Source organism: Gigantopelta aegis, chromosome 14, assembly GCF_016097555.1.
Source record: "Gigantopelta aegis isolate Gae_Host chromosome 14, Gae_host_genome, whole genome shotgun sequence".
Taxonomy (NCBI): Eukaryota; Metazoa; Mollusca; class Gastropoda; order Neomphalida; family Peltospiridae; genus Gigantopelta; species Gigantopelta aegis.
Window position 1 is genome coordinate 11,733,887 of NC_054712.1, and position 24,593 is coordinate 11,758,479.

The 24,593-nt window shown below is 36.4% G+C and overlaps 3 protein-coding genes and 1 non-coding gene across 5 annotated transcripts in view; 2 read left to right on the forward strand and 2 right to left on the reverse strand.

The window, feature by feature from the left end:
* Positions 1 to 217: 217 nt before the first annotated feature.
* Positions 218 to 12,661, reverse strand: LOC121389381 (ribonuclease P protein subunit p29-like). Its single transcript, XM_041520983.1, has 6 exons — positions 12,524 to 12,661; positions 11,440 to 11,501; positions 8,278 to 8,510; positions 6,468 to 6,536; positions 2,442 to 2,617; positions 218 to 394 (listed from the first exon to the last, which is right to left on the reverse strand). Exons 1-6 carry the CDS (start codon positions 12,543 to 12,545, stop codon positions 258 to 260), a joined length of 699 nt encoding a protein of 232 aa, XP_041376917.1. The 5' UTR covers positions 12,546 to 12,661; the 3' UTR covers positions 218 to 257.
* Positions 12,645 to 18,159, forward strand: LOC121389382 (protein preY, mitochondrial-like). Its single transcript, XM_041520984.1, has 3 exons — positions 12,645 to 12,776; positions 13,726 to 13,927; positions 17,565 to 18,159. The coding sequence occupies exons 1-3, from the start codon at positions 12,650 to 12,652 to the stop codon at positions 17,695 to 17,697; spliced, it is 462 nt and encodes a 153-aa protein (XP_041376918.1). The 5' UTR covers positions 12,645 to 12,649; the 3' UTR covers positions 17,698 to 18,159.
* Positions 18,160 to 20,784: 2,625 nt separating this feature from the next.
* Positions 20,785 to 24,593, forward strand: part of LOC121388171 (kelch-like protein 26) — a 37,006-nt gene continuing 33,197 nt past the window's right edge. The window contains exon 1 of one of the 2 annotated variants that reach the window (XM_041519418.1): positions 20,785 to 21,526. The gene's annotated coding sequence lies outside the window, so the exon portion shown is untranslated. Of the gene's footprint in view, positions 21,527 to 21,569; positions 21,815 to 24,593 lie in introns of those variants that run through there. The other variant, XM_041519419.1, reaches the window with a different exon arrangement.
* Trnag-gcc lies at positions 23,041 to 23,111 on the reverse strand. Its single transcript has one exon. It is a non-coding gene; the product is annotated as a tRNA-Gly (tRNA).

The window sequence follows — 24,593 nt, forward strand, 5'->3', positions numbered from 1 at the left end:
TTTAAATGATCAAAAACAGCCTTAATAGTGAAAGAAACGTAGTGTTCAAAAACTAGGGTCTGTCACTTTAATGCTATAATATAATGTATTCCTAAGATACCTGTACAGAAAATATTACTTTTTTTTTTTATTAAGGTGATGAAGTCTTTTTTTTCTTTTCTTTTTCAATTCTGGTTTGGTGGAAAATATAACTGAATAACAAAGAGAAAAATCAATATAAAATTTACAGCAATATTTATTTCATCAATATAATATATTTACAGATCTGTTGTTGATTTTCGTTTGAACTTCTTATTTACCCGTTCGTATGGTTTCACTCTAAAATGATTTCCGTGGATTGTGAAGACAAAGCCAGCCACTTCTGTTGTGAAGACACTGTTTAACTTGGGTATAGCTGTGAAAAAGAAATAATAAAAAGTCTTTAAAAGGATATTGTAATACTATGTAATCATTGAATTTTTACTTACTTCTTTTATTAAGAGATATCACCACTTTTAACAAGAACGGAATATGTTGTGTGCATCATTGCAATAATCTATCGTAGGTGTTGAATAATATTTACACTGCCATATAAAAATGAAACTACATTTATCAGCTGGCGATGTCCATGCGATTGATTCAGTTGAGAAATAAAAGAACAGAACAATGTTATCCCACATTAGGGAATTTAAAAAAATAAACCTTTATTCTTTTTTAGCTATCTTAAAATCTTTATTGTAAACTGATGTCGAGTGAGTTCTGTATTGTGATTGGTTAGTTACATTCTTTTTCTGGAATCAAATGAAAATCACACCCGGAAAGCTACTGACGTCATTAGAAAGTGATGTCATTAGTAATTGGAACAGGCGAAGTTGACGATTCAAGGGTCTACAGTTAGATTGTAGCCAGGAATTTGTTTTCAAGAAATATCAAATATACAGTTGGTTCAGTAGAAAAATTATTCAATTTACAATGGACGTAACGCCTCCGGTCAAAAATGTGTGGGATCAAATAGACAATAACACACGCAAATAAAAAAACTCAATATGGTTATCTCCTAATTGAAATAGTTTTTATACATTGTATTTTGATCGGTTGACCAAAACAAATTCCCATGATTCACTTCTGCACGAGACTGACATTGTCTATCATCCATTAAAGGCTTTTGTAGGAGATATTGCTGGCACTATAATTTGTGATATCTCCTGCAATATTCTCCTAGGAGATAACGCTTCTTTTGTTAAGTCACTGTGTATATTTCAGCGCTAAACCTATCATTAGTGATGTCACGCCACTGTCATCCTGCTAGTTAACGAGTCTACTGTTGCCAAATATAGTGACATTCAACCCACATTACTGACATTGTTTACAATTATCGCAAATGAAAAGAATGATAATGGATGATAAAAAGAATATCCTCCTCGTGTCTTGTGATATTATAATTTATCAGCACTCATTGATAAAAGTATAAAAATCCTCAGCAAGCCTCGGATGTCATACTTTTATCAACTCATGCTGATAAATTATGATATCACAAGACACTCGGAGAGTATCCTCTATATACCAACCTTTTGGTACCAGATATTGAGGGGCAAACTAAGGGGTCAGCTTATCCACAGAGTCAGCTAATAAACAGTGATATACGGTACTGAATATTTTCAAAAACTATTTTACTTTATTAAAAAAAAAGTGTGATTATATACTATTATGTGACTGAACAGTACAAGTAGTAACAAGGCAGTTGGCAATATTGGCCAATAAAGAAAAATGCACCTTGTTACAGCTGCACTTGTGTTTTCTAATTAAAGACGAAATTTGTTTTGTTTAACAACACCACTAGAGCACATTGATTTATTAATCATTGGCTATTGGATGTCAAACATTTAGTAATTTTGACGTATAGTCTTAGAAAGGAAATCTGCTACATTTTCCCATTTGCAGTAAGGGATATTTTATATGCATCATCTCACAGACAGGATAGTACATACCATGGCCTTTAATATACCAATCGTGGTGCACTGGCTGGAGCGAGAAATAGCCCAATGGACCATCAACAGGGGTCGATCCTAGACCGACCGTGCGTCAGCCAAGCGCTTTACCACTGGGCTATGTCCTGCCCCCGTTCTGTTTTAATTAATAAAAGATGTTAAATGATGGGAACACAATATTTGACACAAAATAAATAAGGGGCAAGATCTAAGTTAGTCATTAGAGATCTTTTCTAAAGTGCTTATAAAGGATTGAAACCCCTTGGTGGATGTAATCTCTAATTGGATTTTTTCCCTGTTCCAACCAGTGCACCACTACTGGCCATGGTATGTTCTGTCATGTCTGTAAGAAAGTGCATATACAAATTTAGCAGGTTTCATTTATGTATCTTAATAACCAAATGTATGACATCCAATAACCAATGATTAAAAAATCAATGTGCTCGACTTAGAAAATCAACTTCCAATACATACTTTTTAACCTGTTCCCCTTGGTGATGATTCTGAATGTGTTGCGAGATTCTTGCAGAACGATGCCGGATGTACCGACATAGGACGGACAGAGTGACCTCTGGACTGTCAGAATGGCACCATGAAGATCAGACTTGAGAAAGGTTTCCTCTGTAGCATGCATGTTCTTCTTGGTTAATCTAAAATTTAAAAAAAAAAAAATGTTTTATTTAACGATACACTCAACACATTTTATTTATGGTTATATGGTGTCGGACATATGTTTAAGGACCACACAGATATTGAGAGAGGAAACCCGCTGTTGCCACTTCATGGGTTACTCTTTTTGATTAGCAGCAATGGATCTTTTATATGCACCATCCCACAGACAGGATAGTACATACCACGGCCTTTATTACACCAGTTGTGCGGAACTGACTGGAATGAGAAATAGCCCAATGGGTCCACCAGCAAACACGGCTATAATGTGTAGGGCTGCCCAGAGGCAGACAGTGGTACCAGTGTCCACAGTGGACTGTGAGAGAGGCTTCAGTCGCCAAAACATAATAAAAACAGCCTCTCTACTCAAACTCTGGAACATCTCATATGGATATCAACAGACAAAACATAATAAAAACAGCCTCTCTACTCAAACTCTGGAACATCTCATACGGATATCAACAGACAAAACATAATAAAAACAGCCTCTCTACTCAAACTCTGGAACATCTCATACGGATATCAACAGACATAACATAATAAAAACAGCCTCTCTACTCAAACTCTGGAACATCTCATACGGATATCAACAGACAAAACATAATAAAAACAGCCTCTCTACTCAAACTCTGGAACATCTCATACGGATATCAACAGACAAAACATAATAAAAACAGCCTCTCTACTCAAACTCTGGAACATCTCATACGGATATCATCAGACAAAACATAATAAAAACAGCCTCTCTACTCAAACTCTGGAACATCTCATACGGATATCAACAGACAAAACATAATAAAAACAGCCTCTCTACTCAAACTCTGGAACATCTCATACGGATATCAACAGACATAACATAATAAAAACAGCCTCTCTACTCAAACTCTGGAACATCTCATACGGATATCAACAGACATAACATAATAAAAACAGCCTCTCTACTCAAACTCTGGAACATCTCATACGGATATCAACAGACAAAACATAATAAAAACAGCCTCTCTACTCAAACTCTGGAACATCTCATACGGATATCAACAGACAAAACATAATAAAAACAGCCTCTCTACTCAAACTCTGGAACATCTCATACGGATATCAACAGACATAACATAATAAAAACAGCCTCTCTACTCAAACTCTGGAACATCTCATACGGATATCAACAGACATAACATAATAAAAACAGCCTCTCTACTCAAACTCTGGAACATCTCATACGGATATCAACAGACATAACATAATAAAAACAGCCTCTCTACTCAAACTCTGGAACATCTCATACAGATATCAACAGACAAAACATTAAATGAGCAGTTCAACTACAACATGGTAGATGATAAATGGAATGGATAAAAAACATGAAGAATTCTAACACAGAAGTATTCATTGAAAAAGAAAGAGAACGTGACACTTAAACAATAAAAATTAAATGAACAGTAACAATGACTGAAATAGATAGTGCCGCCATAGGTGTTTTAGTTTGTGCTATTAATGTACAATGTATATTTTTTTGGATTTTGTGTTTACAGAATGACTATTTATTATTGTGCTTCCTGTTATTATTTATTTATGTAGTTATATATGTATGTGATGGAGAAACTGAATCGACATAATTAAAATGGACCTTAAAACAACTGACTGATAGTGCTGATTTTATTCAATAATTTTGGATGCTGTATGTGATTTATGTACTTGATTTGTGATTTATGTATTGATATGTTTGTGTTGAATTTATGTACTTATTGAATTTATGATTTGTGATTTATGTATTGATATGTTTGTGTTGAATTTATGTACTTATTGAATTTATGATTTGTGATTTATGTACTGATATGTTTGTGTTGAATTTATGTACTTATTGAATTTATGATTTGTGATTTATGTATCGATATGTTTGTGTTGAATTTATGTACTTATTGAATTTATGATTTGTGATTTATGTATCGATATGTTTGTGTTGAATTTATGTACTTATTGAATTTATGATTTGTGATTTATGTATTGATATGTTTGTGTTGAATTTATGTACTTATTGAATTTATGATTTGTGATTTATGTATCGATATGTTTGTGTTGAATTTATGTACTTATTGAATTTATGATTTGTGATTTATGTATCGATATGTTTGTGTTGAATTTATGTACTTATTGAATTTATGATTTGTGATTTATGTATCGATATGTTTGTGTTGAATTTATGTACTTATTGAATTTATGATTTGTGATTTATGTACTGATATGTTTGTGTTGAATTTATGTACTTATTGAATTTATGATTTGTGATTTATGTACTGATATGTTTGTGTTGAATTTATGTACTTATTGAATTTATGATTTGTGATTTATGTATCGATATGTTTGTGTTGAATTTATGTACTTATTGAATTTATGATTTGTGATTTATGTATCGATATGTTTGTGTTGAATTTATGTACTTATTGAATTTATGATTTGTGATTTATGTATTGATATGTTTGTGTTGAATTTATGTACTTATTGAATTTATGATTTGTGATTTATGTACTGATATGTTTGTGTTGAATTTATGTACTTATTGAATTTATGATTTGTGATTTATGTATTGATATGTTTGTGTTGAATTTATGTACTTATTGAATTTATGATTTGTGATTTATGTATGGATATGTTTGTGTTGAATTTATGTACTTATTGAATTTATGATTTGTGATTTATGTATCGATATGTTTGTGTTGAATTTATGTACTTATTGAATTTATGATTTGTGATTTATGTATCGATATGTTTGTGTTGAATTTATGTACTTATTGAATTTATGATTTGTGATTTATGTACTGATATGTTTGTGTTGAATTTATGTACTTATTGAATTTATGATTTGTGATTTATGTATTGATATGTTTGTGTTGAATTTATGTACTTATTGAATTTATGATTTGTGATTTATGTATCGATATGTTTGTGTTGAATTTATGTACTTATTGAATTTATGATTTGTGATTTATGTACTGATATATTTGTGTTGATTTTATGTACTTATATGTTGTACACAGTATCGCTGCACTGATGACTGGCTTTATGTACATGTATATGAAAATGAAAATATGAATAAAATTAAATGATATTTGATCCAAATGACATCGTTATTTTTTTTAAATAAATGGCATCGTTATTTTTTTTTAATAAGAAACAAGGAGTTGAAAAAGTACTAAATTGGAATATTTCAGCTCAATTTAGATTTGGTTAAAGACTTTTGATTTTGGTTAATGAAAATTATAATTGGCTAAATTTTTGGCTGAAGGTATGTTTCATCCAGGGTAAGCCCTAAAAACCCTGTACATTGAGATTATTAATCAATTATTGATGGACAAAACTAATGATCAATAACAATTTTATCTGGTTCTTATATCTGCTTTTATGTAAAAATTACAGACCTTTAAAATTAACAATGCATTATGGCTGAGACGTTTTAGTCCTTTGAAAGTGAGGACTCGAGATAATATCTGGGCTAGCTTTGGCTCTCGCCAAATTCGCCAATTGTGAATTTAAAAAACAATTGGCAAATTTTATTTCAATTTGGTGAATTGGGTTCCTGCAATTTTTAAAGTTTCAATAGATAATTTGGTGAAATTTTCTGCTGACGTAGAGCTAGTCCTGAATATGACTGGTAATAATTTTAACACATACTTTCTATATATGCATATTTTCCCATTGTACAACACCATCATCAAAGATGATGTAACTTACCAGATATGGGTCTAATAAAGAACTATATCCAGGTTTTACATACTTGCAATACCGAACAAATAAAAATAAAAACCCACACATTTTTTAAAATGAAATACTTACTTTTTAAAGTCAATTACTTCTTTGATGTATTCTTGCCACAGAACTTGCAATGCAACATAATCACCAAACCTTTAGAATAAAAACAAAATCAAATGAATAACAAATTCAATGTACATGTAAAGTAGGCTTATATCTTAAATACACGTTTTAAACCGTTTATACCTTGTACAGGTGAATGGAAATGGGAGCAAATGAAAAATAAACAGTCACGTCTTCATTGGTAGTTACAAATAGTAAGCTTTATTCTTAATACGACTATTTCTCGCTCTAGCCAGTGCACCACGACTGGTATATCAAAGGCCGTGGTATGTGCTATCCTGTCTGTGAGATGGTGCATATAAAAGATCCCTTGCTACTAATGGAAAAATGTATTGTGTTTCAACTCTAGGACCTTATGTTTAACATCCAATAGCCGATGATTAATAAATCAATACGCTCTAAACACACTTTCTTAATACGAATATGAATGTTTTCATACACTAACCTGACCTCTCACAAAGTGCATTCCCCCCCCCCCCCCACTGTCTCCTAACATACCGATTCACTGATCTGAAATCACAATAGTCAATCCAGTGTCTTATATCAAGTAACAGGTGGAGGTGATATCACTGATATTGTCAGGCAATACAAAAATATTTTAAATATGCCGAACAAGGAAAGGAACGTGAACATTAACAGAGTTTTCTTTAATTTATTTAGAACTATTCAATTTGAAACCATTAGTGTTTGTGTCTATTAAAATTAGTAATGTCTAAAGTCTGAACCAAAATGTTAACAACTAAGATAAATTGCTCTCCTACCTTTATTTTTCGTTAGATTTTACCCACATTTTGTCCTGACAGAAATCTTTAAAAACCCATTACAATGACACAGATTCCACATACTAGATGATAACTATGTCACCTATATCGACTTCGCTGAGATCGCATAGGGCAAAAAGCATGTAATTTTGTGCCAGCTGCTATTTTGACTTTCTATGGAATACTCTCTAAGAGGGGTGAAAGGATATGACTTAATCTAACTACGTCATAACATGTTATGATATAAAAGCAAACGTGATGACATAAAAAATAAAAAAATAAAATTTGTTTAAAGATACCACTAGAAAACATTGATTTTATATTAATTATGTCACATACTTTGGACACTTTCACCCCTCTTGAAGACTATTCCACAAAAAAACAAAATGGCAGAAGACAGAAAACTGCATATATTTTGGCCTATGCAATCTCAGCAGAGCTGATACTGGTGACATTGTTGCAGTCTCATAAATGGAATCTGTGTCATTGTAATGTTTTCACAACTTGCATCTGGACAAAATTTGTGGGGAATGTAACTGTAATTAAATAATTAAAGGTAGGAGAGTAATTTATCGTAGGTTGTTAACAATTTGGTCCGGACTTTAGTGATCATTTTAGGTCCATTAGCAGTCTATTTACTGATTTAATGTTTTATGACTTTTTGTAAAAAAAAAAAAAAAATATTCTGGATTCTTTTGTTGTTCCGTATATTTGAACAAACATTCAGACAGTACTGGGCACAAAATGTTTTCGTATCGGTTAAGTTCAAGGGCCATAACTCTGCAAAAAATGGATAAATCATCACTGAAGTCAAATTTTATCTGAAACAGTACACGGTACAAAATTTCATCTCAATATCTTGAGACATTGTGAAAAAAAGTTAGGCAAAACTATATGTGGGACAGACAGACAGACGAACAGACAGACAGAAGGACGGAGACAAAATCAATAGTCCCCTGCGGTTGAACTGGTAGGGGACTAAAAGTGTTGTGATATGTGTGTTTAAAAACCTGTGTCCGTCTTTCTTGAGTTTGAACAGCTTGAGAGCTTTCCTCTCTTTGCTGGAGATGGTTTTCTTCTTGCGTGGCTTGGTTTTCTTCTTCTTCACTTTCTTGTGTTTGTCTAGCAGCAGACACTTGTGCTGCATCGCGTCATCATCTATCTGCTGGTGGTAGTTCTTCGGAATGCTCTTCTTCAAAAACGCTGCTATAAACGCTTTCTTTTTATCTTTCGTAAAACTCGGCTGGAAGAAAAAATCATTATGTACATCATGTATGTTGATGGTGTACATTAAAAATATAATGCAGTATATTGATGTAAACAATTATACTTGTTTGTGTGTGTTCATGTGAGTGTGTCTATATGTGTGAGTGTGTGTATGTGACCTCTGTGTGTGTGTATGTGACCTCTCTCTGTGTGTGTGTATGTGACCTCTATGTGTGTGTGTATGTGACCTCTATGTGTGTGTGTGTGTGTATGTGACCTCTATGTGTGTGTGTGTGTGTGTGTATGTGACCTCTATGTGTGTGTGTATGTGACCTCTATGTGTGTGTGTGTGTATGTGACCTCTATGTATGTGACCTGTGTGTGTGTGTATGTGACCTCTATGTGTGTGTATGTGACCTCTATGTGTGTGTATTCATGATGTGCATGAGTGTGTGCATATGCACACCTGTACATGTATGTCTGTGTGTTTGTGTGTATGTCTGTGTTTGTGTGTGTGTCTGTGTGTTTGTGTGTGTGTCTGTGTGTTTGTGTGTGTGTCTGTGTGTGTGTCTGTGTGTTTGTGTGTGTGTATGTGTGTTTGTGTGTGTGTCTGTGTGTATGTATGTGTGTTTGTGTGTATGTCTGTGTGTTTGTGTGTATGTCTGTGTGTTTGTGTGTATGTATGTGTGTTTGTGTGTATGTATGTGTGTGCATGAGTGTAAGTACATGTGGATGGATGGATGGATGGATTGTGGATGGATTGTTGCATGGATGGATGGATGGTTTGTTGGATGGATGATGGATAGATGGATGGTTGGATGGATGATGGATGGATGGATGGATTATTGGATGGATGGATTGTTGGATGGATGGATAGATTGTTGGATGGATGAATGGATGGATGGATGGATGGATGGATGGATGGATGGATGGATGGATGGATGGATGGATGGTGGATGGATGGATGGATGGATGGATGGATGGATGGTGGATGGATTGTTGGATGGATGGATGGATGGTAAATGGATGGATTGTTGGATGGATGAATTGTTGGATGGATGAATTGTTGGATGGATGGATGGTTGGATGGATAGATTGTAGGATGGATTGTTGGATGGATTGTTGAATGGATGAACTGTTGGAGGGGTGGAGGGATTGTTGGATGGATGGATTGTTGGATGGATGAATTGTTGGTTGAATGGATGGATTGTTGGATGGATGGATTGTTGGATGGATGGATTGTTGGTTTGATGGATGGATTGTTTGATGGATGGATTGTTGGATGGATGAATTGTTGGTTGGATGGATGGATTGTTGGATAGATGGATTGTTGGTTGGATGGATGGATTGTTGGATGGATGGATTGTTGGATGGATGGATTGTTGGATGGATGAATTGTTGGATGGATGGATTGTTGGTTGGATGGATGGATTGTTGATTGGATGGATGGATTGTTGGATGGATGAATTGTTGGATGGATGGATTGTTGGTTGGATGAATTGTTGGATGGATGGATTGTTGGATGGATTGTTGGTTGGATGGATTGTTGGATGGATGAATTGTTGGATGGATGGATGGATTGTTGGTTGGATGGATTGATGGATGGATGGATTGCTGGATGGATGGATTGTTGGATGGATGAATTGTTGGGTGGATGGATTGTTGGTTGGATGGATTGTTGGTTATGGATGGATTGTTTGTTTGATGGATTGTTGGATGGATGGATTGTTGGTTGGATGGATGGATTGTTGGATGGATGAATTGTTGGATGGATGAATTGTTGGTTGGATGGATGGTATATTGGATGGATGAATTGTTGGATGGATGGATTGTTGGATGGATGGATGGATTGTTGGATGGATAGATAGCTGGATGGATAGATTGCTGGATGGATGGATTGTTGGATGGATGGATTGTTGGATGGATGGATTGTTGGGTGGATGGATTGTTGGTTGGATGGATTGTTGGTTGGATGGATGGATGGATTGCTGGATGGATGGATTGTTGGATGGATGAATTGTTGGGTGGATGGATTGTTGGTTGGATGGATTGTTGGTTGGATGGATTGTTGGTTGGATGGATGGTTGGATGGATTGTTGGTTGGATGGATTGTTGGATGGATGGATTGTTGGTTATGGATGGATTGTTCGTTGGATGGATTGTTGGATGGATGGATTGTTGGTTGGATGGATGGATTGTTGGATGGATGAATTGTTGGATGGATGAATTGTTGGTTGGATGGATGGTATATTGGATGGATGAATTGTTGGATGGATGGATTGTTGGATGGATGGATGGATTGTTGGATGGATGGATTGCTGGATGGATGGATTGTTGGATGGATGAATTGTTGGATGGATGGATTGTTGGGTGGATGGATTGTTGGATGGATGGATTGTTGGTTGGATGGATTGTTGGATGGATGGATTGTTGGTTGGATGGATTGTTGGATGGATGGATTGTTGGTTGAATGGATTGTTGGATGGATGGATTGTTGGTTGGATGGATTGTTGGATGGATGGATTGTTGGATGGATGGACTGTTGGATGGATGAATTGTTGGATGGATGAATTGTTGGTTGGATGGATGGTATATTGGATGGATGAATTGTTGGATGGATGAATTGTTGGATGCCAATATATCGGTATGTCTTGTGCTGAGAAATGATTGAAATTTCATCATCAATTACTAGTCATAATTGGCTGAATTTACAAAGCCTGTTTATGTTTTACATGCATATAACTAAATATGTTTACAATGCTTAAACACCTGCATTTAAGAAAAACAGGCTCCGTAAATTTGGCTCAATTAGTTTGCACCAACCCATCAACTTTCGATTATTCAATCAGTTTCAATATTTATGAACATACGAGGGATCAAAATCAATAGTTCACCCCCACCTCTAAAACATTTTGCAAATTTGTTTACCAACTTGTTTGATTTTGCATTCACTCTGAGTCACTGACCTTCAAGCCTAGCTGGGTGCTGTGAGTTTCAACAGATACAGGGAGACTGCTGTACATTGCTCCTGAATAACAAATAAAAACTGTTAATATCTCAAGAAAACTGCCTTCACAACGTAACTTATTTTAAAGGGACATTCCTGAGTTTGCTGCACTATAAGATGTTTCCAACTAATAAATTATTTCTATGACTAACTTGCATATTAAATACACATGTATATTTTCTTGTTTATAATATCAGTGTCTGTATATTCAATGTGTTTCTGGTTGTCTTAATATTTGTAAGAAGTCCAAACTGGATTTCGTCCTCAAATAATTTGGTATGTACAAAAAAAAAATATATTAGGAAATAAAATGAAATTTAAACTAGTACAAACATTCGAACAATCAGAAACATGTTTAATATACAGCCACTAATATTTTATGCAAAAAAATATATTTGATATGCAAGTACAGTCGTTAAAAAGTCTCTGTTAGTTGATGACATCTTAAACATTGCAGCAAACTCTGGAATGTCCCTTTAAACATTCAGTTCACAGAAGAGACATTTAATGTGGATGTACTCATGTTTATTTTGTACGGTCATTAGCATGGTTCAAAGACATTAAACACTTATTTACTATGGCATTGCTATTTTTCCGCAGAACAAATTACAAAAGGGGCCATTCAGCAATTACATATTGTAAAATTTAGCATTTAGAAAGACCCATTTAACTTGTAATGTTAATGCCACCTCATAAACTTACAAAATGCTTGTAAATACCCCTCCACTTTCCCCGTTATGATATAATTTTACCAATATTATTACATTTTCAATTTGTATTTATGTTTGTTTGGTTCAGGGCTGTAGCTAGCAGTGGTGGTGGTGGTGGTGGTGGTGGGGGGGGGGGGGGGGGGGGGAGAGGTGATGTAAAAATAACATGACAATTTACTGGTTTTTGAAATTGATGTTTTAAGTATGTATAACCTCCATGAAATGGCTGTAAAATGAACTGCCCGATTAAAAACAGACTGTCCAATATGTGAATGTTTACAGAAAACCGGTTCCCGGTCACATAGACATTATATTTTTTACTCGTAGAAATACCTGCAGTAACCTTCTGTTCCATATTGTCTGTATTCTGGGATAATTATTTTAACTGAAATTATGCTACGTGATCTATACAGTGGTTAAATACAGTAAACAAAAAATGTGCGATTCGTGTCTTCTAAAATGAAAGTCATAGACGACCGGTTCATTATCAGACATTACGCTTACAGCACTCAAACCACAGCCAATCATTTCAACCGGGAGATAGTCTATACGATGGTGACCTTCAAGTCCAAGTTTCTTTTACAAAGTATGATAACGTTTTCATTTCTAATTGTTTTATCATTAGTGTAAACTGTTTGTAAATTGTTTTTTGCCGTGTGGGCTATATTTGTACTTTGTCAGTAGGTAAAAGCAATAAACAGTAGCTATTTGTACGAAACCGGTACTTATTTACATTACGGTTATGTTTTCCGTCATCTTATATTTTTATAGTTCCTTGATTTCCGCATTAGCACTATAGGAAGGATCAAAATACTACATAACGTAGGTGTCAGAGCTAGGAGGTGGGTACAAATTGTTTTAGCTAAATGTGGTATACCAATTTAAAGGGACATACCCTAGTTTTTAAACACTAAGGCATATTTTTTTTACTATAATAGCTGTTTTTGATAACTGAAATCATACTTTACTTACATTTTATGGTTTAGGTTATCAATTTCCGTACATTTGAAATGGTTTTGGTCATCCTGGTGTTTTTAATATCAGAAAATGCATTTATCATATTTTTAAAAACGCACGTGCGTCTGAGAAGTATCAGTTATGGAGTCGAGTTTTAGTCTATTTTTATAGGGTATTTCACCATTTCAAAGTCAGACTCATGCTTCACTCACTTGTAACTTTATCCAAATGTGTTACAGGTTTGTAGATTAACTATAAACTTAGTGTTAATTTTCACGGGTTGAAACTAGGGTCAGTCCCTTTAAGCATCATGATCGTGTATAACACATACACAAGCACGCACGCACGCACGTACACACACACGTAAACACACACACACACGTAAACACACACACACACACACACACACACACACACACACACACACACACACACACACACACTGAATAATAGGCATATACGTTTGAGAAAGACCAACTCCAGAAAAGAAAATCTTTGCTATGAAAAAAAATAATTCCCCCATCTTACTAGTATTCGTCAGTGATATAGGCTAGATAGTATTTTTATTTGTTTACCAGGACTAATCCGGAGTACGTCTTTGCTGACATGGAAGCGCCAGCAACAGAACATCATTTCCGTGCGCGTCAGTCTCTCTCACAGAAACCTAGCCGTGTCTGCGTGTAGACTTTCCGATGATTCCAAATCTACGCCTGAAACCCAGCAATTTGATGAGAAAATGCTCCAGTATTTAGCTTGTCCTTTATCAAAGAAACCATTACGGTAAAGTTTGATGAGAAAATGCTCCAGTATTTGGCTTGTCCTTTATCAAAGAAATCATTACGGTAAAGTTTGATGACAAAATGCTCCCGTATTTAGCTTGTCCTTTATCAAAGAAACCATTACGGTAAAGTTTGATGAGAAAATGCTCCAGTATTTGGCTTGTCCTTTATCAAAGAAACCATTACGGTAAAGTTTGATGACAAAATGCTCCAGTATTTGGCTTGTCCTTTATAAAAAAAAACATTACGGTAAAGGCTGATGAGAAAATGCTCCAGTATTTGGCTTGTCCTTTATCAAAGAAACCATTACGGTAAAGTTTGATGAGGAAATGCTCCAGTATTTGGCTTGTCCTTTATCAAAGAAACCATTACGGTATAGTTTGATGAGAAAATGCTCCAGTATTTGGCTTGTCCTTTATCAAAGAAACCATTACGGTATAGTTTGATGAGAAAATGCTCCAGTATTTGGCTTGTCCTTTATCAAAGAAACCATTACGGTATAGTTTGATGACAAAATGCTCCAGTATTTAGCTTATATTATCTTATATAAAACAAACTGAGTTTGTATTTGACATTAGTAATCGAGTTTATAGGATGGGGTCCAACTACAGCTTAGTTAATATCTCTTCTTCTTCTCGTTCTTCATTAGTCAAATCATCAGACCAGTCATTCCCACAAAATAGGCGGTGTTCATTAGTTCAGTGACTGTTCTGTGCAGTTTTGTGGCAAGTGTTGTTGTGTTTGGCCATATTAATTGTCTGGATGTGTTGTGTAGGCTGCAGTGTTGAATGATATGTTCGGGTGTTTCAGTCGCTTGTCCACAAGGGCAGTCTTCGGAATCGCCAATTTTTAATGTTCTGTGCATATGATGTCTCAGTCTGTTGTGTCGGCATCTTAGTCGGAAGATTATTACTTGTTATCTACGGCTGAGTTGATAATAAGCATCATGTTTATCACAGAGTGGGTGATGTTTGATTCATTTTGTTTTCATGGCAGTCTTTATGATAGATTTAGCTTCTTGGAAAGAGATATTGTTGTCGACTTGTTCTTTCGTTGATCCCTCTTTCGCTAACTTGTCAGCTTTTTCGTTTCCAGCCACTTGACAGTGCCCTGGTATCCATTGAAGTATTAGCTTCTTTGTTTTTGATCCAAGATCTATTAGAGATGTTGCAAGTTTATTTGTGTCTGTGTTTTGTGGATCTTAGTTAATGTCTGACAGTAGTAAACGATTTTATAGGATGGGGCCAAACTAGAGCTCAGTTTGTGTCTGACATTAGTAAACGATGTTGCAGGATGGGGCCAAACTAGAGCTCAGTTTGTGTCTGACATTAGTAAATGATGTTATAGTATGTGGCCCAGCTACAGCTTAGTTTATGTCTGACATTAGTAAACAAGGTTATAGGATGAGACCGAAGAATAGCTTAGATTATGTCTGACATTAGTAAACGATGTTATAGTATGTGACCCAACTACAGCTTAGTTTATGTCTGACATTAGTAAACGATGTTATAGTATGTGACCCAACTACAGCTTAGTTTATGTCTGACATTAGTAAACAATGTTGTAGGATGAGACCGAAGTATAGCTTAGATTATGTCTGATATTAGTAAATGATGTTATAGTATGTGGCCCAACTACAGCTTAGTTTATGTCTGACATTAGTAAACAATGTTATAGGATGAGACCGAAGTATAGCTTAGATTATGTCTGACATTAGTAAACGATGTTATAGTATATGACCCAACTACAGCTTAGTTTATGTCTGACATTAGTAAATGATATTATAGGATGGGGCCCAACTACAGCGTAGTTTATGTCTGACATTAGTAAACGATATTATAGGATGGGGCCCAACTACAGCTTAGTTTATGTCTGACATTAGTAAACGATGTTATAGGATAGGCCCAACTACAGCTTAGTTTGTCTGACATTAGTAAACGATGTTATAGGATGGGGCCCAACTACAGCTTAGTTTATGTCTGACATTAGTAAACGATATTATAGGATGGGGCCCAACTACAGCTTAGTTTATGTCTGACATTAGTAAACGATGTTATAGGATGGGGCCCAACTACAGCTTAGTTTATGTCTGACATTAGTAAACGATGTTATAGGATAGGCCCAACTACAGCTTAGTTTGTCTGACATTAGTAAACGATGTTATAGGATGGGGCCCAACTACAGCTTAGTTTATGTCTGACATTAGTAAACGATGTTATATAGGATGGGGCCCAACTACAGCTTAGTTTATGTCTGACATTAGTAAACGATGTTATAGGATGGGGCCCAACTACAGCTTAGTTTATGTCTGACATTAGTAAACGATGTTATAGGATGGGGCCCAAATACAGCTTAGTTTATGTCTGACATTAGTAAACGCTATTACAGGATGGGGTCCAACTACAGCTTAGTTTGTCTGACATTAATAAACGATGTTATAGGATGGGGCCCAACTACAGCTTAGTTTGTCTGACATCAGTAAACGATGTTATAGGATGGGGCCCAACTACAGCTTAGTTTGTCTGACATTAGTAAACGATGTTATAGGATGGGGCCCAACTACAGCTTAGTTTGTCTGACATTAGTAAACGATGTTATAGGATGGGGCCCAACTACAGCTTAGTTTATGTCTGACATTAGTAAACGATGTTATAGGATGGGGCCCAACTACAGCTTAGTTTATGTCTGACATTAGTAAACGATGTTATAGGATGGGGCCCAACTACAGCTTAGTTTATGTCTGACATTAGTAAACAATATTATAGGATGGGGCCCAACTACAGCTTAGTTTATGTCTGACATTAGTAAACGATGTTATAGTATGGGGCCCAACTACAGCTTAGTTTGTCTGACATTAGTAAACGATGTTATAGGATGGGGCCCAACTACAGCTTAGTTTATGTCTGACATTAGTAAACGATGTTATAGGATGGGCCCAACTACAGCTTAGTTTGTCTGACATTAGTAAACGATGTTATAGGATGGGGCCCAACTACAGCTTAGTTTATGTCTGACATTAGTAAACGCTATTACAGGATGGGGTCCAACTACAGCTTAGTTTGTCTGACATTAATAAACGATGTTATAGGATGGGGCCCAACTACAGATTAGTTTATGTCTGACATTAGTAAACGCTATTACAGGATGGGGTCCAACTACAGCTTAGTTTGTCTGACATTAATAAACGATGTTATAGGATGGGGCCCAACTACAGATTAGTTTATGTCTGACATTAGTAAACGATATTATAGGATGGGGCCCAACTACAGCTTAGTTTATGTCTGACATTAGTAAACGATATTATAGGATGGGGCCCAACTACAGCTTAGTTTATGTCTGACATTAGTAAACGATGTTATATAGGATGGGGCCCCAACTACAGCTTAGTTTATGTCTGACATTAGTAAACGATATTATAGGATGGGGCCCAACTACAGCTTAGTTTATGTCTGACATTAGTAAACGATATTATAGGATGGGGCCCATCTACAGCTTAGTTTATGTCTGACATTAGTAAACGATATTATAGGATGGGGCCCAACTATAGCTGTATTTCTGTTTCACATTAGTAAACGATGATATAAGATGAGAAGAAGAGATTGCATCTTTAAACTTCCATTGCTTCTGTCTCTCTGCAGATATGACAAAGACGCCAACGAGCTGGTTTGTGACGAGATGGGCGTGGCGTATCCGATTATTAACGGGATTCCCAACCTTATACCGCAAGACGCCAGAAAGATCAAAGACGACACCAAGCCAAACAAGACATGACCCACGAACAATCTATTATTGTGTCATATATACATAGGATTTTTAAAAAAAGAAGACAGTATTGACATTGATGCGACGTGGAAAGCGGACAAAGAAAGAATTTTTCACTAGCCCTTTATTGCAAAACACTTTTTTTAAACATTATTTTGTAATATGCAGGCGTAAGTTACTTGGTACAGTTACAATATATACATGATGCAATCGTGATATAAGACGATTATTCGATAAGCGTGCATACTGCGCCATAGGCGTCGAAAGATAACAGTAACTGGGGGCATAAGCGTACGAGACTGGGGGGGGGGGGGGGGGGGGGTCCTCAATTTCAGGACAAAATATGCTAACCGTAGACCTTTTTACCATGTATTTGTAATCCATATGAAAATGCGTTATGATTCGTTTGCAATCGTATATAGCTGTTTGGAAGTAATTGAATGCTAATATTAATAAATGTTGTTGTCCAGATTCGGGCATTTTCGATTAATTCGGGCAAAAACCTTCAAAAATGGGAGCCCGTATGTATATGGTTGGGGGAGTGGGAGGAGACATCTATAGATATATTAATTTGATTTTCATCTGCAAAGGGCTAGACCTATGCATTATCTTCAGAGTTGGGGGGATGGGGTGGGGTGACAGTTCTAACCTGTCCACCTCACTCCCGACGCCTATGTGTGCGTGTTATGAAACGAGTTCAGTAGAGTTCGACGCAATATACTATACACATTGTTATATAACCAATCTAATTAAAATTAGCTCCACTATTACATGTGGATCTAACAACAGCCAGTTGGAGCTCATGTCCACCAATCAAAACCTTACTTGCAGAATCATGCCAGTGATTTAAAAATAATTTGAAAACATTCCGAATTATCCTGAGGGTATACGACATTCGTGTGAATTACGAATGCCTTAAAACATGTTTTATTTTATAAAATAAATAATTTGTAATGTAAAATTGAAGACTGATTTAGTTTTTAGTTTTTTTTAATAAATAAATAATTTGTAATGTAAAATTGAAGACTGATAACCCATCCCGTACGTATTGGTATGGTTCGCTGTACTGCGGCCACTAAAATAGACTTGCCCGATATTTTTAGAATTTGTATGCTCCCAAATAACGTTATAAAAGGCGAAGTGTGATTGATCAATATTTAAATTATTATTTACAGACGAAATGTTACTTGGACATTGGAGACTACGCAGTGTTGTTAGCAATCTGATTAAAATTAGTTCTACTGGTCTAAATAAGGCATTCGTAATTCACATGAAAAATGTCGTATACCCTCAGGATAATTCGGAATGTTTTCAAATTATTTTCAAATCACTGGCATGATTCTGCAAGTAAGGTTTTGATTGGTGGACATGAGCTCCATCTGGCTGTTGTTAGATCCACATGTAATAGTGGAGCTAATTTTAATTAGATTGGGAAGGGGATAAACCACTGAGCGTGCATATGGTGTACTATAAGCGTCGGGGAGATAACAGCAACTACGTGGAGGAGGTCTTTATATTAATTAGATTTCAACGTGCAGTGGATGGCTATGCAAAGTTGGGGGGGGTGGGGGCGGGGTTTTTTTTAATCTACATTTGTGCTGATTATGTGTTGTGTATCAAACTGTGCTAATACTAGCGGTCTGTTGTACAGCTAAACAATCCAACAGTGCATTAAAAAAAAAAAAAACATTGTTGTTTTCAAAAGAGTTTAGACCTACGTACGTGATTTCTGTATTAATATCATAAAATATAATTTCTGAGATGCCAAAAATATATATATATTTTGGATTCAATATCCCAAAATTAGGTTAAAAATCTGTGTTGGACCAAATCATTAAAAAACAAATGCCAGTTAATGCCACATTTCTGGAAAATGGAACCTGACTATTTTGAAAGATGGAAACTTCGGTTATAAAAAAAACACCCCAACCAAACACGTCCCTCTATGTCAATTTTTATCTGTCAGTCTGTCTGTTTGTCTGTCTTTCTCTCCCCCCCCCCTCGATCTCCCTCTTCTCTCACTTTTTCGCTGAATGTCTCAATCTCTGTATCTATTCGTTTCTATCTGACTCTTCCTTTCTCCTCTCCTCTCCATACTCTAACTGCCTCCCCCCCCCCTATCCATCCCTGCTATTAATATGGACGAGACAGTAAAACAAGTACGAGGCCCGACCTTACTGACAAATCCCGGCTTCAGGTTTCCGTCTGAAGATCTGACCAAAGGCAGTGTCACAGCATGTCTAGATGACCTTACGTTGGCCAATTAAAACATCGCTCTCATCAAAATGACAGTAGCCATAACGCACCGGGAATGTCTGTTGGCGTCGAAAGGACACGTGGGCGTCTGCACCGGGGAGAAGGGGGGGGGGGGGGGGTAAGGGTGTGTGGTGGGGGGCACTTCGTGTTCTCGATCTCAATCAGTCGCTCCCCATGCCTGGTTATGCCTATACATGTACTTTAATATTATGTGCCAATATTTAATTTCATTTCAACTTATTTTCGTGCTTATAACGAATTACGGTTCAGGCACGTTGTCCTGAGTACACACATCAGATATTTGAGCTGTGTCCAGGACAATGGGTTAGTGGTTAATGAGAGAGAAGATGGTGTACCGTAGTTGTCTTAGATCTACCTACCCATTGAGTCGTTAAAACACGCTCTGGGTGGGAGCCGGTATCGGGATGCGAACCCAGTACCTATCAGCCGTATGTCCGATAGTTTAACCACGACACCACCGAGTCCGGTACCAATATGTATTACTCCCGTGTTGCGGACGCCAACAGAAGAGCTCCTAGAGACGGAAGGGCATTAACTCATGAGGGGATTGACCGGCCTCGGTGGCGTCGTGGCAAGCCATCGGTCTACAGGCTGGTAGGTACTGGGTTCGGATCCCAGTCGAGGCATGGGATTTTTAATCGAGATACCGACTCCAAACCCTGAGTGAGTGCTCCGCAGGGCTCAATGGGTAGGTGTAAACCACTTGCACCGACCAGTGATCCATAACTGGTTCAACAAAGGCCATGGTTTGTGCTATCCTGCCTGTGGGAAGCGCAAATAAAAGATCCCTTGCTGCCTGTCGTAAAAAGAGTAGCCTATGTGGCGACAGCAGGTTTCCTCTAAAAACAGTGTCAGAATGACCATATATTTGACGTCCAATAGCCGATGATAAGATAAAAAATCAATGTGCTCTAGCGGCGTCGTTAAATAAAACAAACTTCATGAGGGGATTGGTAGTAAGAACAGTGACGTGTTCAGGAGGCCGGGCGCTTGCGAACAATTTGACTGGTACCATTGTCTTCTATCATATCACATGCATTTAAAGTTAGGCTGAAAAACCAGTCAAGCGAAGAACCGCGTTCGCTTACCTACATGCCAAAATAAAATGTATTTAAAGGACAAAAAAAAAAAAAAAAAAAAAAAAAAAAAAGAAGAAGAAAGAAAGAAGATTTTATCAGACTCAATACAACACGGCCCCTCATAAAAAAAAAAACCCCCAAACCCAACCAATACTTTCCTGAACATGACTCAGCTACTCAGATTTCACTCCACCTGCTTCATGTCATAATGACCAACAGGGAAGTAGGATACGAGGGAAGGGTGTATGTGTGGAGGGGGGAATCACCCAACAGATGATGCGGCTATAACCGATACGGATGTCACACACGCCATATTGACATAACTATTATGCTACCTCGCATATGATAAGCTAATACCTTTTATCAATATAAAACCGCTGAACGCCGGTTACTGTAGCGAATCGTCTCCTTACGCCTTGAGACGTTTTTTTACTTTTTATGGACGAGATATTTTTACAGTGGGTGGAGTTTATTGGACGAAAGTGAGTTTCTTTCTTGTATTATATTCTTTTATAGTTTTATCCAGTATGCATCATCTTTTTTTTGTCTGTCTAACAGAGAGGCACTAATTTGTGTAAATAATAAATACATAGATCAAATATTTGGTCTGTTTCTTAAGTAAACATCCTGCTAAATATGTTTTTTGTAATATTTTAATCTGTAAGAAAACCCGTACACAGGTCTGCATTCTTAACTCCATTCTAAACTAAAAACGGTGTTCGAACGCTTCAAGATAGCACAACTATAATTCGTGGGTATGTAATACGGATGTAAGTATGTATTATATCTATCATATAGTATAGTATAGTTATCATTTATACTGCACAACAAAAGAAATCCGAAACTGTAATATATATTTTTCATGATACAATGTATTTGGTAAATTGATTGAAAACATATTTTATTGCATAAAACAACTTACTATGCCCGCTTCTATAGACACACAGCATAATATAATGGCGACAATTACATAATTATAATATAATAGTAATGTATACACATATATGGAAGTATGTGGTATTTGTTTTAGTTAGGGTTTGTATTTAATGTTTTATTTGCAGCTATTGCCTGCTATCAGCTTTTGTAATTAATGTAAGTTTTATTTACAATTTGCTTGCTGTCAGCTTATTGTGTAACTAATGTTTTTATTTTATCCTCAGCCAGGTTATGTCAAACAATAGGCTGGTAACTTGTAATTGTGGTAATCGTTTCTTTCAGCTTACACTGTAATAAGTCACGTTACTTGCCTTGCGTGTTAACTATTGTTCTCAGACTCCTCTCCCAAGCCCATCAGGGAATAAAACAACATGTATCTAGTATTCAGGTTTATTCTTAAGTGAGGTCAGAGGTCGGATCTGTGATGAGCGTGCCACCCTCCTGCCCCGGAATTGGTCACTGGCGAAGTCAGAGGCTAAATCCGAGGTGGTCGTGCCTGAACCTCTGTGGATATGGGCACGTAAATAGAGTTCCCATCCCATCCCATCCCATGGGCGTGCCTGAACAACTTTTTGGATAGAGGCACGTAAATAGAGTACCCATACCCATATTCTTAAGCATTTCTCCTGCTAAGATTATATTGTCAGGCCAGTTTTCATGTTTAAAGGTGGAACTGAAAATATTAATTGAAGGTGGAAATTATCTGAAATATTGTCCTGTTCTCTTTCTGTTTATCTCACATCCAGGTGTCATCTACCTGGGTGTTTTTCCTTGTCTTCTCTTCCACTTTGTTGTGACATTGAATAAATCGTGTGAACCCACCCGTTGCTGTTACTTTTTCCTTCCTGTGTTCTGGAAAAGTGTAAAATCTAATATTGCTACATATATACATATATTTGGTCAAATAGGCCTAAAATGTTCACAAGATACTGACAATTTTAATAGACACAAAAGCTAATGTTTCTGAACATGTCTCTCTCACTCTCTCTCGAATCAAAACGAATTATAATTTTGATAATTGTATAATGTGAACATTGAAAAGTTCAAAATCTAAAATATGTGCATCGACCGGGAATTGAACCCGGGTCACCCGCGTGGCAGGCGAGTATTCTACCACTAGACCACCGATGCTTCATGTAAGGCAATGTTTAAACATCCGACTGAATGCTAAACCACGTCTCATAATTACCGTATGGTCTCTCTCTCTCTCTCTCTCTCTCTCTCTCTCTCTCTCTCTCTCTCTCTCTCTCTCTCTCTCTCTCTCTCTCTCTCTCTCTCTCTCTCTCTCTCTCTCTCTCTCTCTCTCTCTCTCTCTCTCTCTCTCTCTCTCTGTGAGTGTGTGTGTGTGTATGTGTGCCTGCGCATGTAACCATGTTTCTCTTTTTCCTATCCTCTCATCTAGGGGGTGAGGGAGGCTGATTTTTGCCCCGAATTAAATGAAAATGGTCGGGACGGGGGTGGTGTTGTGTTGTTGCTCCTTTGCCCTCCCTTCCGCATACGCTTATTTGTGTTTGTATATGATTGTTTGTGTGTATGCGGACGATAGAGGAACACAGTTAAAGTTTGATTGTTTTTGTTTAACGACACCACTAGAGCACATTGATTTATTAATCATCGGCTATTGGATGTCAAACATTTGGTAATTCAGAGGAAAACAGAGACATACAAACAACCGGACCGACAGTGTGAAAGATAAAAATTGCTCGAGAGGTTGAGCGAGTGAATAATAGCTTCCCTCGCTTTGGATTAAAGGCAATGCCTAGCCACTGAGCCATCGAGGTGTTGACATATGAGCCGTAATGGGACTGTCCTCAGTTTGCGGCCATTGTAAGATATTTCCGACTAGCATAGCCTTATTGGTGACTGAAATAGCATATTCAGTACAGTTTCTTGTTTACAATACCAGTGCCTGTTTATCCAGTATAATTGTGGTCGTATGCTAATGTCTTTCATTTTACTTCGTAATAAAAATTAATAATAATAAAAAAATAATAATTAACAATAATTAAAAAAAGAAAGATTATATAAAAAAGAAAGATTTTATATATATATATATATATATATATGCCTTGTTTACACATACATTGATATTCTAAAGAGGAAAATATCTTGAATATGTTATGTTAGTCACCAAAAAGAATCTGTTGGTTGTAAACATGTTACAATATAACAAACTCAATTTTAATTTTACTCTCATATATACACCTTCCCAAGCTTCGAGTGACCGTCAGAATCCACATATATTTTGTGGTTTATAACATTGTAACAACTTCACTTCACGTATCGCACAATTTAGCTACTGTGTTATTCACTGGTGCGTGGTGTTCTATTTGGTTTATTGCATACGGCAGTGATCTTGTGTTGTGTAACCAAGGACTGGAACGCAAGGGGGGGGGGGGGGGGGGGTACCTTCGCACCGTGTGTGTATTTGTGCTGCAGTAACAAACAGGGACATAATTCACTATAATTCATAGTGAATAAATAAGTGTTGAACTAATAAGTGTAATTTCAGATGTCTGTCATATGCCATGTATTATTTGTATATAATATGCATGCTATTGTTAAAGGTTTCCCATCGAATATCAATTGTGTTGCTGCAAGTGTTTTCTTAAA